The sequence below is a fragment of the Neofelis nebulosa genome, chromosome 1, assembly GCF_028018385.1.
Source record: "Neofelis nebulosa isolate mNeoNeb1 chromosome 1, mNeoNeb1.pri, whole genome shotgun sequence".
Taxonomy (NCBI): Eukaryota; Metazoa; Chordata; class Mammalia; order Carnivora; family Felidae; genus Neofelis; species Neofelis nebulosa.
This window is the reverse complement of record NC_080782.1, coordinates 82,561,873-82,578,137: the sequence shown is the minus strand read 5'-3', so window position 1 is coordinate 82,578,137 and position 16,265 is coordinate 82,561,873. Positions and strand designations below refer to the sequence as shown.

At 35.4% G+C, this 16,265-nt stretch overlaps 2 protein-coding genes across 3 annotated transcripts in view; one reads left to right on the top strand and one right to left on the bottom strand.

Moving 5' to 3' along the window:
• Nucleotides 1-16,265, bottom strand: part of SKIC3 (SKI3 subunit of superkiller complex) — a 166,333-nt gene that overhangs the window by 98,931 nt on the left and 51,137 nt on the right. The window lies entirely within an intron of this gene.
• Nucleotides 1-16,265, top strand: part of ARSK (arylsulfatase family member K) — a 45,191-nt gene that overhangs the window by 10,456 nt on the left and 18,470 nt on the right. For both annotated transcript variants that reach the window (XM_058726827.1, XM_058726837.1), the window contains exon 3: nucleotides 1,265-1,424. In XM_058726827.1, coding sequence (XP_058582810.1) covers nucleotides 1,265-1,424 — 160 coding nt within the window. The remainder of the gene's footprint in view (nucleotides 1-1,264; nucleotides 1,425-16,265) is intronic.

Here is a 16,265-nt window from a genome sequence, read left to right as displayed (position 1 = left end):
GTCTCTTTTCCTGGTAGATCTAGCTAAATGTTTATCTTTTTGTTTTATTGATCTTTTGTTTATTGACCTAAATGTTTATCTTTATTGATCTTTTCCATTTTCTTTTTTGGTATGTATTTTATTTATCTTCACTCTAATCTCTGTTATTTCCTTTCTTCTACTAACATTGGGCTTAGTTTGTTCTTTTTCTAGTTCCTAGAGATATAAAGTTAAGTTGTTTATTTGAGCTCTTTTTTCTTAATGTAGGCATTTAACTTCTACGAACTTCCCTCTTAGAATGCTTTTTCTGCATGCCATTAGTTTTGATATTTTATACTTCCATTTTGATTTGTCTCAAGATATTGTTTAATTTCTCTTTTGATTTCTTCTTTGACCCATTGGTTGTTCAGTAGCATGTGGTTTAATCTTCACATATTTGTGAATTTTCTGATTTTCTTCTTATAAATGACTTCCAGTTTCATATCTTTGTGGTCAGAAAAGATGCTTGACATTTCACCTTCTGAATTTATTGACTTTTTTGTGGTCTATCATATGATCTGTCCTAGAGAATGTTCCACATGCACTTAATAAGAGTATATATTCTGTTGCTTTTAGATGGAATGTTCTGTAAATATCTTTTAAGTCCATCTGGTCTAATGTGTAATTCTTAAGTCCAGTGCTACTTTATTGATTTTCTGTCTGGATGATCCATACATTGTTGAAACTGGTGCATTGAAGTCCCTGCTCTTATTGTATTGCTGCCTATTTCTCCTTTTAGGTCTGTTAATACTTGAAAAAGGATTTATTGGGTACAATCATAGTTGTAGAAATTAAGAGCAAAGACATAGTACACTTAAATTTTTCATAGAAAGCCAGTACATAGACAAGGATGGGGGAAAATCCATCATGATGTTGGAAAAAGATCTATACTTGAATTGACTGACTTGGAAAATAAATACTTAGTGATTACTTTTATGATTGAAAGAAGACTTTATAGTCCAACAGGCCTTATACATAATTCCAGCTGTATTTGCCTTAAACAACTTAACCTGTAAGCCTTAGACACTCACCTGTAAAATGGAAATAGTAACTCCTTGCAGAATTCTCCACTTGATAATACGAGATAACAACCAGAGATGTTATGCAAAGCACCTAATACAGGTTATGTCTGACTCCACAGCATGAGCTCTAAAGTAGTAGATTCTTTCTCTTGCTATAATTGTCTTAATAATTAAAACAAATCAATAAGCTTTACACCAGTCCCAATTTATTTGTTTCCTCCCAGCAATGTGGAGTGGCCTCTTCACTCACTTAACAGAATCATGGAATAACTTTAAGGGCCTGGATCCAAATTATACAACATGGATGGATATCATGCAGAAGCATGGCTACCGAACACAAAAGTTTGGAAAACTGGACTACACTTCAGGACATCACTCCATTAGGTAAAAAAATATATATAACAAAATAATCTAATATGCTACCCTCCGCTATAGCACATACATGTACTCTTTTTTGACTTTCGTTTTTTATTTTTCTACAAAGGTGAAAGTAAATCTCTCAATCCCTTGATTGTGTTAATTTGGCTAATATTTCACCTTTCTTTAATCTTCTTAAAATGTCAAAGTTGCTAATACACTAGTAATTTTGTTTTTCTTAAACATCAAAGGTCTTTAAAATTGTTTAGTCCAAAATTTATTCTGAGTTTTTGTTATACAATGTCTACTTTCTTATTCACTTTACAATCTTTTTTAAAGACCATAATCTTCTTGGTACTTGCTTTTGTAAGTTATCTCCAATGTCAGCCTATTATAACTTTTTTTTTTCCATTTTATTAAATCCTCAAAAACCAGGTGGCCAAGCATAGTGGGTAAGAGCAGAAATCTGGAATCGGATTCCCTACTTATAATTCTTTGTTTCTCTGTTTACTGCTGACCTCTAGTAGTACAATCTTGGGAACATTATCTAAGCTAACTTAACTTTAATTTCTTTATTGTGAGGATTAAATGGAATGAGCTCTGCAGAAAAAAAAAAAAAAAAAGGCTAACACAGCAGATTTGAGATGGCTATCCTTAGAAAGGCCTGCTTTCAAGAATGGCCCTTGGCTTATATCTGGTAACTTGAATTTCAGGAGTATTCCCTCTATTCCCTGATAAAAGTGACTTATTATGTACCTAGAGTGTAAAATGTGATTTGTGCTGAACACCTGCTTTCCCTCTGAGAGTCTGGGATTTTGGTATGTGGTAGGCACAGGGTGATCGGCCTCAATAACAACTTGGGTACTAATGAGCTTCCCTGATAGACAACACTTCACATGCATTGTCATGTTTGATGCTGGATGAATTAAGTGTGCTCTTTGTGACTCTACTTGGAAACTTGTAAGTGGTTTGCTATGGACTTACCCTAAATACCTTTTCCCTTTGCTGATTTTGCTTTGTGTCCTTTCACTATAATAAATCATAGCCATGTGAACAACTACATGCTGAGTCTTGTGAATCCTCCTAGCGAACTTGGGTATGATCTTAGAGTCTTCCAACACTGTGACCCCTGGCATAAATACCTATTAAAGGCTTAGAGCAGTACCTCTTGCCTAACAGGTGCTAATTGAGGATTATGGCAGTGGTAGTAGTGATGATGATAATTCTAAGGATTATGGTAAGAACCAGAAAATAAATTAAATAAAATAATAGTGAATGTAGTGAGGTAAATAGTGTTACCCAAAACTTCATGTCCCCCTGGAACTTCAGAATGTGACCTTATTTGGAAATAGATCCTGTTTACAGATGCAATTAATTAACGGTTCAAGATGAAGTCATCTTGAATTTAAAAGTGAGCCCTACATCCAATGACTAGTGTTCTCATTAGAAAAGAAAAGGACATAAATACACACAGAAGGCAGTGTGAATGAAGATGGAAGCAGAGACTGGGATGATCACAGCTATAAACCAGAGAAGAGGAAAAAAAAAGGAATAATTCTTCCCAAGAGCCTTCAGAGGGAGCATGGCCCAGCCAATACCTTGATTTATGATTTCTAGCCTCTAGAACCGTGAGAAAATAAGTTTGTTGTTTTAAGCCACACTTTTTGCAGTAATTTGCTACTGCAGCCCTAGGAAACTAATACAGTGAGTTTTGGGTAAACAGATACTAAAATAGAATAATCTGAGTATTATTAGTCTTGCTCTTCTGGGTAATGTCAAATTTCTTTCCTTTTCTGTCCTCCAAAATCTGAAAGATACCCATCCTGAAAACCCAGAAGGGACCCTCACATCTCCTCCCCACCTCTGTCTTGTAATCCATCACCAGATGTTGTCAGTTCTACTTCTAAAATAGATCTCCAGCTTATTCACTTACAATCTCTATCAAGCCACTAGCCTCTCCTGCCTAAAATATTGAAGTGGCCCTCTAACGTTTCCCCTATCTCACCCTTTTGTAGGCAGCCAGAGTGATCTTTTTAAAATAAACATCTGATCGAGTGACTTATCCGCTTAAAATCTTTCAGTGCTTTTTTTTTTTTTTTCCTCTGTAAGTAGGCTAAAATCCCAAATCCACAACATGGTTTGTAAGACCTTACATGATCCAGTCCCTGCATGCCTCCTGTCTCATTTCATACCTCATGCTCTCCTCCTCAGTATGCAGTTTCTCCTTCATTTCTTTCACGTGTCTTCACTAGCTCTGGACCACCGCACAAGTCTGTGCACAGAGCTCTTCCCCCACTCTGTCCAGTAATGCAGCAGAAGAAAAGGGTGGACGCAGAGGTAAATGTAGTGGAAGGAGCACAGACTTTGAGTCCCACCAGAACTGTTAAACCTCCAACTTCCCCGCCTATCATCCTTGTGACCATGGGAGAGTTACTTGACTTCTCTAAGTGTCAGTGTGCTTCTCTGAAAACTGGAATTAATAATAAACACCTGAGTGCACCCCGCTGGCTCGGTTGGGGGAGCATGTGACTCTTGATCTCATGGTCATGAGTTTGAGCCCCATGTTGAGTATAGAGATTACTAACAAACTTTTTTAAATCTTAAAAAACTAATAATAATACCTATCTCATTGGATGATTAGGGTTTTAAATGAGTTAATATAAGAGATCATGTAAAAAGATTAAATAAGGGGGGGGGTGGGTGCCTGGGTGGCTCCGTCAGTCAAGCATCCAACTTTGGTCATGATCTCACTGTTCATGAGTTCTAGCCCCTGCATCGGGCTCTGCACTGAGAACTTGAAGCCTGGAGCCTGGTTCGGATTCTCTGTCTCTCTCTCTCTTCCCCTCCCCCTCTGTGTACACACATGCACATGCTCTCTGTCTCAAAAATAAATAAATAAAACATTAAAATTTTTTTTAAAAAGATGCAATGAGGTAATATGAAGTATTTAACAATGCCTGGCACAGAATAAGTGTTTAATCAAGAGGAAAATTATTATTATAAAAATGGCTTAACTAGAATTATAGTTTAATGTTTACATAATGCTTTCTTTTTTCTAAAGTGTGTTGCACTGCTAATTATTTGGTGCAGTTTCACAAATTTCTTTTTAAAATTCTTCTACTTTCTAGAAAGTAAGCTTAATCCAAAGTAAAATGTAACTATTCTTATTATCCTATCCTATCCTATTGTCCTCTTGTTTTCTCAGTTTCCTCAGCCAATCCCATAAGAAAAAGAATCTAAGATTGAATGCCTCATACTCCCTGTAACTATCATTCTGTATGTGACACAGTTAAAATATGATCTTAATTTTACTCCTCAGTGGGATAATAAAGACCCTGTTTCTCTTTTTCATTGCTTTATTCCCACTGCCAATATGGTGCCAGTGCATTGTAGGCACAGAATTAATTGTTGAAATGAATGAGATAGAAAGTTACATTGATCTATATAGCTTATTATTTGATAAACATTGATGTTTTGTTTAAATTATGGTTTAAAATCAGTAAAAGGAAAAGAGCCACTTCACTGTTGATATTTAGGACATCAAAGATGGTTTCCAGTAAAATAATTGCTTGTAGCTAATTTTCATATCTCACCAGAGCTTAGAAAATTGAAATAACCTCTCAGGATTATTTGTGTTAGTGCTGTATGTACCCACACAGTCATTTCGCTGACAGATAGGTCAAGGTAGCTGTTAATAGCGTATCTGCAAAAGTTATATGAATTATGCTACATTATCTATTATATTTTCTATTCCATTTTAAAAATTGGTCTCAGGAAAAAAAAGTCTCTCAATGTCAAATTTAATAGGGGTATTTACTATTTTGATAGACTGACTCTCAAAGTCAAAACTTGTTTTTATAACTCTGCTGCCTTTCCCACTGAAATTGGCCATTTTTTAACCTGCTTGTATTTTCAGGCAGCATTACAAATTTCTTTAGTTTATTACTACAATATCCCATCTTTCTTTTTTAGGCATCAAGTAATACTTTCTTCTTGTATCAGTTTAGGAACACTAGTCCAGCTATGTGTCCCTTCTGTATATAATATACTACACCATCCTGGGATCTTTAAAGGCTTCACACTTGTATCTTCCAGACAACTGTTAAACAAGTAGTGGTGGTAGTACTCATTAAGATTCTACTTACTAATTATAAGACTTTATGCAAGTTATGTATCTCCTTAACACCCCTCACATGGTATGTATTATACCTATAATACGTTTGATTAAGTTCAAATATGCTGTATCTTATTAGCAACTGAACCGAAACATTTGTATTTAATTCATAGGGTGTTTTGGTAATTTTTACTATCAGGTAAAACTGTTTGCCAGTATATTCTCAATATCAAACACAGTGATTCTCAACCAAGGGCAGTTTTGACACCCCACTTTCCAAACAGAAATCAGGGTAGGGGCAGAGAGAGAGAATCCCATGCCCTGTCAGTGCAGAGCCCAGCATGGGGCTCGATCCCACAAACCATGAGATCATGATGTGAGTGAAACCGAGAAACAGATGCTTAACTAACTGAGCCACCCAGGAACGCCAGACTCTATTTTTAAATAATGGGAGTAGAGTAGTGATCAAAACACAAAAATCTCTAAACTCGTGGAACTTACATTCTAAAGGCATCACAAGCCAATTTAAACAAGCTGCTGTCTTCTCTTTCCTAGCTAAAAGTTTAAAAGTTTAAAACCTAAAATCAAAGCCTCTATTATCTTACTACTACTAGAATTTATCTACATTCTCAATTCATGTAACTTCATGTTTTTCGGAAGCCAAGTCAGAATAGGCAATTTTCATTCCTCTGAAACAAATGAAAAATAAAGTCCTACTTCCAAAATGAGAGACTCGCTTTGAAAAATTCTTAAGCTTGAACCTCTTGGCAAACAGCAAAGTGAAGCAAATCATGAGCTGGTGAAATCACCCTTCCTGTCCCCAGTTAGGCTTTCAGATCAGAAGCACAGACTTTCTCAACAGAATCAGAGCGACTAAGAAGGAAGAGATAGAACTCAGAATAGCAACTGTAGAGCCCTCTCTCAGCCCCTTTCAATTCTGTAGCCTAGTGGTAAGCATGTGTATATCTCATTCATATCCACTATTATTTTATAACCTAAGATCACGTATATCTTTACATTGGTTTTCTCCATATCAAAGAAGTGTTTTATTCTTATAACGGAGAAAGGCATCTATTCCTTTGGTCATCTTAGAAGCCTTTGTAGAACCCACACTACCACTACCACCATCTTATTATCTTTAATGAAATTTACTATCTAGAACACTTTGCATTATTCTGGATGCATTCCCAGATTAATTTATGATAATGGAAGAGTCTTCTGATGACTAACTGGGCTGAGGCAGCCCCTAGAGCTATCTTCAGAATGCTATCTACCATGACTCCTAGATCAGTTTCTTGAAACACTAGTGATACCTCTGAGCCTACAACTTCATTACTGTTCTTGGATTTTTTCCTATTTAATTACTAAATTTTAATGCACTATGTATTTAGCTGCCTGTAATGAAGTTTATGTCTCCTACTTTGGCCAGCGTTAGCCATTTGTGGAAATTTATCTCAATCTATTTGAGAAGAGCCTAAAGCTCTCTAATAATGTGGAGATTTAACTTTTCAATTTAACATTAGCATTAGCCAGATATGACCTAGCTGAAGAGACTCAAAATAAGGAGGTTAAAAAAAAAAAGCCTAGATAACTAAAGTACAGGCAAAATATGTTGTCTTCTGTTTAAAAGAGGAAGTGATCACATTCAAATGTTTTTTCAGGGGATGGGAATAAAGGCTGTAAAGTACTATATTTAATTTATCTCTGAAATTGCAATTTATCTTACTATTGATTACAAAATTCTGTTTAGTTTAATTGGCAATACTTTTAATAGTGTATATGTGTATATAGACACACACATACACACATAAACAGTATAGTTTTAATAGCGTTTTAAATTTAATAAACTCATAGAAGTAGAACATTACTAGACTAAAATGGACAGGAGGGAGAAACTTCTGAACAAAGCCATCCAAGTAGGAAGGTACAAACCTTTTGGAGAACTTTGGATAAACCAGAATTCTTGCAGGGAAGCAGTGAAAGGTAAAGCTTTCATACATGAGAAAGGCTTCAGAAACAGGTTCAGGCAGCTGACAGAAAATAGCCTGCATGTTTCATCATCTGGTAAGCTAAATTTGAGAATCTCCATAAAGGTGTGGTTCTGTAAATAACAACAACAACAACACAACAACAAAAACAACTATTTTGGAATGGTTCTGTTTTTTTTTTCTTTTCATTCTTGAACAGATTTTTTGCTTGCTGATCAAGTCCCATGATTATTTTACATGAATTTTTTTGGAGTTCATGTAATTTCTTTTTTTTTTAATTTTTTTTTAATGTTTATTTATTTTTGAGAGAGAGACAGAGCACACACAGGGGAGGGGCAGAAAGAGAGGGAGACACTCTATCCGAAGCAGGCTCCAGGCTCTGAGCTGTCAGCACAGAGCCCGATTCAGAGCTCGAACTCATGAACCATGAGGTCATGACCTGAACCGAAGTCAGATGCTCAACTGATTGAACCATCCAGGTGCCCCTCATGTAATTTCTTGATTGATCTAATTTGTCATCTGTTCCAAGTTTCCTTGTGTTCCTTTAAGTGTTTCCATCCTTCCAGTTGTCTTTTATATTGTCTACACTCTGTTGCAGTTAGCCATGAAAAATAGAGAATTTATTAACTATTTAGTATTATTAGTATAAGATGTGTTTATAATAAAAACTGTAATTATGAAATTATTTAGAATATAAAGTACAGTATTATGTTAACATTATTAAATCAGTATTTCATGTTACATATAATAAATACTAATAAAAATAATATTATTTAGTGGCAAAAAAAAATCTATAATTTTCATCTTATTTACAAATAGCTCTATGAATAAAAGATTAAGGAGCACTAGATACTTTGATTTCACCAAAAAAGTAAAATGGTTGGAATTAATAAAAGTAATCAATGAGAAAACATGCATATATTCAGCATTTAAATAACATATATTGGAAAGGAATGTTCCAACCTGAATTTGCCAGAGTTTATTCATTACACTAAAACAGACTGTTTTTTGAGCGTTTGTATATGTGAGGAAGATATATGACAGCCTTATAATAGTCCTTTAAGAGATGGCATGTGTATTTCTTACAAGTTTGAGAGAAGAACATTTAATGGAAAGGAATATGGATTTCTTTTTCTTTTACAGAATATGTTAGGCTGATACCAAAATTTGCAAGGGGATTATTCACAATTGTAATGTTTTCGTTCAGGAGACTTATCTGAGATACATCTAGCTGTTTAAATCCCATCAGAAACAATAATTGTATGTGTGTGTGAGAGAGAGAGAAAAAGAGATCTCCATAGAACTCTTGAAGTCTGAGAGTTAATTATCTTAGGTAGCTGCAGGTTAGTCTAACCTCTCCAAATTCATCTTGAAGGAAAACAGTCATGTAATCAATTGTAGTGTGTCATATTTTTTCACATGTGATTGCTATGTTAATTAATCCTGTGCTACCTGCAGACGGACTGTATCCAGTGCTGCAGCATAATTTGGCATATTGGCACAGAAAACCTGCACAGCAATGGCACACATGTACATTTCTGCAAAAATTTGTTGGTATTGTGTTAGGGTTTTCTTTTTCCATGCATACTGGAGGATATTTTATTGTTAAAAAGAATTAACCAAACTGCTAATTGGATAGTGCATTTAGCCGTCACCTTGTTTCTGGAACTGAACCAAGGTAGTCCATTGATGGGCTACTGAAGATACTATTTTGATTATCCTGTCTAAAAACTGAGAAGTTTTTGCATAAAAGAATTCTTAGACTGGTATGTAGAACAACACATCTCAAACTTTAATATGCATACAAATCACCTGGGCATTATGTTAAATATCCTTTTTGATTCATTGAGTCTGGGAGGGACGTGAAATTCTGCATCTGTATCAAGCTCCCAGGTGATGCTGATGCTGTTGGTCCATAGACCACTTTGGAGTAGTGAGGATATAAAGAACTAGACCTCAGGTAGAGGATGGACAAGTTATAACATATTGTGAATGCCTTTATCAGAAACATGATAATTTTGTGTCCCTTTGTCCACTCATGTGAGATTGAATGTGAAAAAAGCAAATAACATCTTACTGTTATGGCAGTAGTTTTGACCTCGTGGACCCCCCCGACAGCCCTTCAGGGTCTCTGGGATCAGCCGTAATACCCTGTGGAAGAGATCCAGAACCATCTTGTTAAAAGTGCACATCCCAACCACTACTTTTAAGAGCAAGAGACATAGCTGACTTTCCTAACAAAGAGAAACAGACAGAGAGTTAGGCAAAATGAGGAGACAGAGGAATATGTACCAAATGAAAGAAAAGGACAAAAATCACAGCAAGAGAAACAAGAAACCTAAGTGAAACAGAGCCAAGTATTACACCTGATGGAGAATTTAAGGTAATGATCCTAAAGATACTCACTGGACTTGAGAAAAGAGTAGAGGACATCAGTGAGACCATTAAAAAATTCAAAATGATAAAAAAAAAAAAAAATCATGGGGCACCTGGGTGGCTCAGTCACTTGAGCATCCAACTTCGGCTTATGTTATCATCTCACGGTTTATGAGTTCAAGCCCTGTATCAGGTTTGCTGCTGTCAATGCAGAGCCACTTTGGATCTTCTGTCTCCCTCTCTGCCCCTCCCTGACTCATGTGCACATGTGCACTTACATGCTCTCTATCTCAAAAATAAACATAAAAAAAAAAAAAGAATCAGAAATAAAGAACAAAATAATTCCAATTAAAAATACACTAGATGAGGGACTCCTGGGTGGGTGTCGGTTGGGTGTCCCACTTTGGCTCAGGTCATGATCTAGCGGTTTGAGCCCCATGTTGGGCTCTGTGCTGACAGCTCAGAGCCTGGAGTCTGCTTCAGATTCTCTCTCTCTCTCTCTCTCTCTCTCTCTCTCTGCACCTCCCTGCTCATGCTCTCTCTCTCTCAAAAATAAATAAAAATTAAAAAAAAAATTAAAATACACTAGAGGGGACACCTGGGTGGCTCAGTCGGTTAAGTGTCTGACTTTGGCTCAAGTCATGATCTCATGGTTTGTGAGATCAAGCCCCATGCCAGGCTCTGCACTGACAGCACAGAGCCTGCTTGGGATTCTCTCTCTCTCTCTCTCTCTCTCTCTCTCTCTCTCTCTCTCTCTCCCTCTCTCTCTCTCTCCCCTTCTTTTGCACACACACTCTTTCAAAATAAATAAGTTAACTTAAAAAAATTTTAATACACTATATGGAATAAATAGCAGGCTAGAAGAAGCAGAAGAACAAGTCAGCAACCTGGAGGACAGAGTAACGGAAAGTAATCAAGCTGAGCAGATGACGGAAAAAAAACTTATGCAAAATTAGAATAGACTTCGGGAACTCAGTGGTTCACTCAAGCATAATAATATTTGCATTATAGGGACCCAGAAAAGAAGAGAGGAAAGGGGGAAGAAAATTTATTTGAAGAAATAATAGCTGAAACTTCCCAGGAAGTAAATTCAGATCCAGGAGGCCCAGACATTCCCCCCCAAAAATCAACACCAAGACATACACTAATTAAAATGGCAAAAAGCAGTGATAAAGAAGTAATTTTAAAAGTAGCAAAAGAAAACAGTTACATCCAAGGGAAAACCCATAAGGCTCTTAGTGGATTTTTCCACAGAAACTTTGCAGAAGGGAGTAGCATGATACATTTAAAGTGCTGAAAGGAAAAAATCTGCAGCCAAGAATCCTCTATTCAGCAAGGCTATCATTCAGAATAGATGAAGACATAAAGAGTTTCCCAGACAAAAATTAAAGGAGTTCATTAGGGCACCTGGCTGACACCGTCAGTTAAGTGCCGACTCTTGATTTTGATTCAGGTCATGATCTCAGGGCCATGGGATGGAGCCCCACATTGGGATCCTCACTGAGCATGAAGCCTGCTTAAGATTCTTTCTCTCTCTATCTCTTCCCTCTCTCTCTTTCTTCTCTCAAATTAAAAAATTAAAGGAGTTCATGACTAACCTAGCCCTACAAGAAATATTAAAGAGGACTCTGAGTGGAGAGACCATGAATAGGAATATGAAAAGTGAGAAACACAAAGGTAGTAAAAATAAGTTTATATGAAAAAGTCAGCCAAGGGACTCACAAAAGGAAATAAAGTATGACATTGTATACCTAAAATGTGGGAAGGAGAGGAGTAAAGAATGGGTTCAAACTTGAGCAACCATCAACTTAAGATAGACTGCTCTATGCAGAAGATGTTACATACAGACCTAATAGAAACCACCAACAAAATGTAATAGAAATGTAAAAAATAAGGAGAAAGGAATCCAAATATATCACTAAAGAAAAGCCAACTTATGGTGACAAAATAAAGCAAGGAAGAAAAGAACAGAGAAGATCCACAAACACAACACAAATAACAAAATGGCAATAAATATAATAAATACAAAATAAATATATACATATCTAACAATAATTACTTTGAATGTAAATGGACTAAATGCTCCAATCAAAAGACACAGGGTGATGGACCATCTAAATGCTGCTTACAAGAGACACACTTCATACCTAAAGACACTTGCAGCCTGAAAGTGAGGAGATGCAAAAACATTTATCATGCAAACAGGTGTCAAAAGAAAACCAGGGTTTCAATACTTAGACAAAATTGACTTAAAACCAAGAATGTAACAAGAGACAAAGGACACTATATAATCATCACAGAGACAATCCGAAAAGAAGATATAATAATTGTAAATATTTATGCACCCAACATGAGAGCACCCAAATACATAAAACAGTTAATAAGTACAAATGAACTAATCAATAATACAATAATAGTAGGGGACTTTAACACTCCACTTATATCAATGGACACATCATCTAAACAGATAATCAAAAAGGAAACAGTGGCTTTGAATGACAAACCAGATGGATTTAATAGATATATTAATAGATATAGATATGGATATATTCAGAACATTCCATCCTAAAAGAGCAGAATACACATTCTTTTCAAGTGTACATGGAACATTCTCCAGAATAGATCACATATTAGGTCACAAAATAAGTCTTGACAATTTCAAAAAGACTGAAGTCATACCACGTATCTTTTCTTATCACAACACAATGAAATTAGAAATCAACTATAAGAGGGTTGCCTGGGTGGCTTAGTCGGTTAAGCATCTGACTTTGGTTCAGGTCACAAGATTCAGGTCAGCAGATTTTTTCCTTCCTGCAGTTTGTGGGTTCAAGCCCTGATTGGGCTCTGTTTTGATAGCCTGGAGCCTGCTTCGGATTCTGTATCTCCCTGTCTCTCTTCCCCTCCCCTGCTCACTCTCTCTCAAAAATAAATAAACATTAAAAATAATTTTTTAAAAACATGAGAAAAAAATCCGTAAAGAACACAAATACATGGAGGTTAAATAACATGCTACTAAACAATGAATGGGTCAACTAAGAAATCAAAGGGGAAATAAAAATACATGGAGACAAATGAAAATGAAAACACAAGAGTCCAAAATTTTTGTGATGCGGAAAAAATGATTCTGAGAGAATTTTATAGCACTACAGGCCCACAAAAAGAAGCAAGAAAAATTTCAAATAAACAACTTGACCTTACACTTAAAGGAGCTAGTAAAAGAAAAAGAAACAAAACCCAAAAGCAGCAGAAGGAAGGAACTAATAAAGATTAGAACAGAAATAAATGATATAGAAACTAAAAAAACGATAGAATAGATCAATGAAACCAGGAGCTGGCCCTTTGATAACATCAACAAAATTGATAAACCTCTAGCCACACTCATCAAAAAAGAAAAGAGAGAGAGAGGGAGAGGACTCAAATAAACAAAATCAGAAACAAAAGATGAGAATTAACAACCAACATCACACAAATACAAAGGACTATCAGAATATTTTGAAAAATTACATGCCAAAAAACTGGGCAACCTAGAAGAAATGGATAAATTTCTAGAAACACACATTAAAACTGAAACCAGAGGAAATAGAAAATTTGAACAAACCAATTACCAGCAATGAAATTGAATCAAACAAACAAACAAACAAACAAAAAACCTCCCAACGAACAAAAGTCTAGGACCAGACATCTTCATAGGTGAATTCTACTGAACATTTAAAGAGTTAATAACGATTCTCAAACTTTTTCCAACAAATAGAAGTGGAAGTAAAATTTCCAAATTAATTCTATGAGGCCAGCATTACCCTGATAACCAAAACCATATAAAGGCACAACAACAACAACAACATACTACAGGCCAATATCTCTGATTAATATAGATGCAAAAATCCTCAACAAAAAAATTAGCAAACCGAATCCAACAATACATTTTAAAAAATAATTCACCACAATCAACTGAGATTTATTCATGGAATGCAAGGATGGTTCAATATTTGCAAATCAGTCAACATGATACATCACACCAATAGGAGAAAGGACAAAAGCCACGTGATCATTTTTAGTAGATGCAGAAAAAGCACATAACAAAGTATGGCATCCATTCATTATTTTAAAAACCTTCAACAAAGTAGATTTAAAGGGAACACACTTCAACATAATAAATGCCTTATGTGAAAAACCCACAGCAAACATCATACTTAATGGTGAAAAACTAAGAGTTTTTCCTTTATGGTCGGGAACAAGACAGGGATATCCACTCTCACCATTGTTACTTAACTTAGTACTGGAAGTTCTAGCCCCAGCAGCCAGAAAAAAAAGAAAGGAATAAAAGGCATCCAAATTGGTAAAGAAGAAGAAAAATTTTCACTATTTGCAGATGACATGATACTATATATAGAAAACTCCAAAGACTCCACCAAAAAACTACTAGAACTGATAAATGAATTCAGTAAGATTGCAGGGTACAAAATCACTGTACAGAAATCCATTGTATTTCTATACACTAATAATAAAGCAGGAAAAAGAGAAATTAAGAAAACAATCCCATTTACAGTTGCACCAAAAATAATAAAATTCCTAGGAATAAATGTAACTGAAGAGGTGAAAGACCTATATTCCAAAAACTATAAAACACTGATGAAAGAAACTGAAGGTGACAATGGTGAAAGAAATGGGATGACATTCCATGCTCATGGATTGAAACCACAGATATTATTAAAATATCTGTACTACCCAAAGCAGTATACAGATTTAATACAATCCCTATCAAAATACCAACAGCATTTTTCACAGAGCTAGAACTATCAAAAAATTTGTATGGAACCACAAAAGACCCTGAATAGCCAAAGCAATCTTGGAAAAAAAAACAAAACTGGAGGTATCATAATTGCAGACTTACGTTACATTACAAAGCTGTAGTAATCAAAATAATATGGTACTGGCACAAAAATAGACACATAGATCAACAGAATAGAAAGCCCAGAAATAGACCCACAATCTTTGATAAAGGATGCAAGAATATGCAATAAGAAAAAGGCAGTCTTTTTGACAAATGGTGCTGGGAAAAATGGACAGCTACATGCACAAGAATAATACTGGACCAATTTGTTACATCATACACAAAAATAAACCCAAAATGGATCAAAGATCTAAATGTGAGACCTGAAACCATAAAAATCCTAGAAGACCGCACAGGCAATAATATCTCTGACATTGCTATAAGAACATCTATCTAGATATGTCTCCTGAGACAAGAGAAACAAAAGCAAAAATAAACTATTGGTACTGCATCAAAATAAACAGCTTCTCACAGCAAAAGAACAACCAACAAAAACAACCTACTCAATGGGAGAAGATATTTGCAAATGACATATCCAAAATCTGTGGGTTAGTATCCATTTCTAGTATCCATTTCTCCAAAGAAGACATCCAGATGGCCAAACAGACGCATGAAAAGATGCTCATCATCACTCATCATCAGGGAAACGCAAATCAAAACCATAATGAGATATCACCTTACACCTGTCAGAATGGCTAAAACAAAACACAAGAAACAAGTGTTGGTGAGGATGTGGAGAAATAGGAAACCTGGTGCACTGTTGATAGGAATGCAAACTGGTGTAGCCTCCGTGGAAGGCAGTGTAGAGGTTCAAAAAGTTAAAAATGGAACCACCATATGATTTAGTAATCACACTACTGAGTATTTACCCAAAAACCAAAAAGCTAATTCAAAGGGAAACATGTACTCCTATGTTTATTGAAGCTTTACAATAGTGAAATTATGGAAACAACCTAAGTGTCCATTGATAGATGAATGGATAAAAAGGAAGTGGTATATATATATATATATATATATATATATATATATATATATATATATATATATACACACACACACACACACAATGGAATATTATTCAGCCACAGAAAGGAATGAAATCTTGCCATTTGCAACAACATGGATGGAGCTAGAGAGTATAATGCTAAGCAAGATAAGCCCATCAGAAAAAGACAAATAGCCTATGATTTCACCCATATGTGGAATTTAAAAAACAAATCAACAAAGGGAAAAAAAGAGAGAGAGAAAGAAACAAAAAAGCAGACTGTTAACTATAGAGAACAAGCACACAGTTACCAGAGGGGAGGTGGGTAGGGAGATGGGTGAAATGGGTGAAGGGGATTAAAGAGTACACTGATCTTGATGAGCACTGAGTTATATATGGAAATGTTGAATCACTATATTATACACCTGAAACAAAACTGTATGTTAACTACACTGGAACAAAAATAAAAATAAAATCCTCTCTTCTTCTGACAGAAAAAAATACAAAATGCTAGAAAATTTAGGAGAGATATTAGGAACTTGAAACATTTTTTATTTTACTAAATATCTTACAT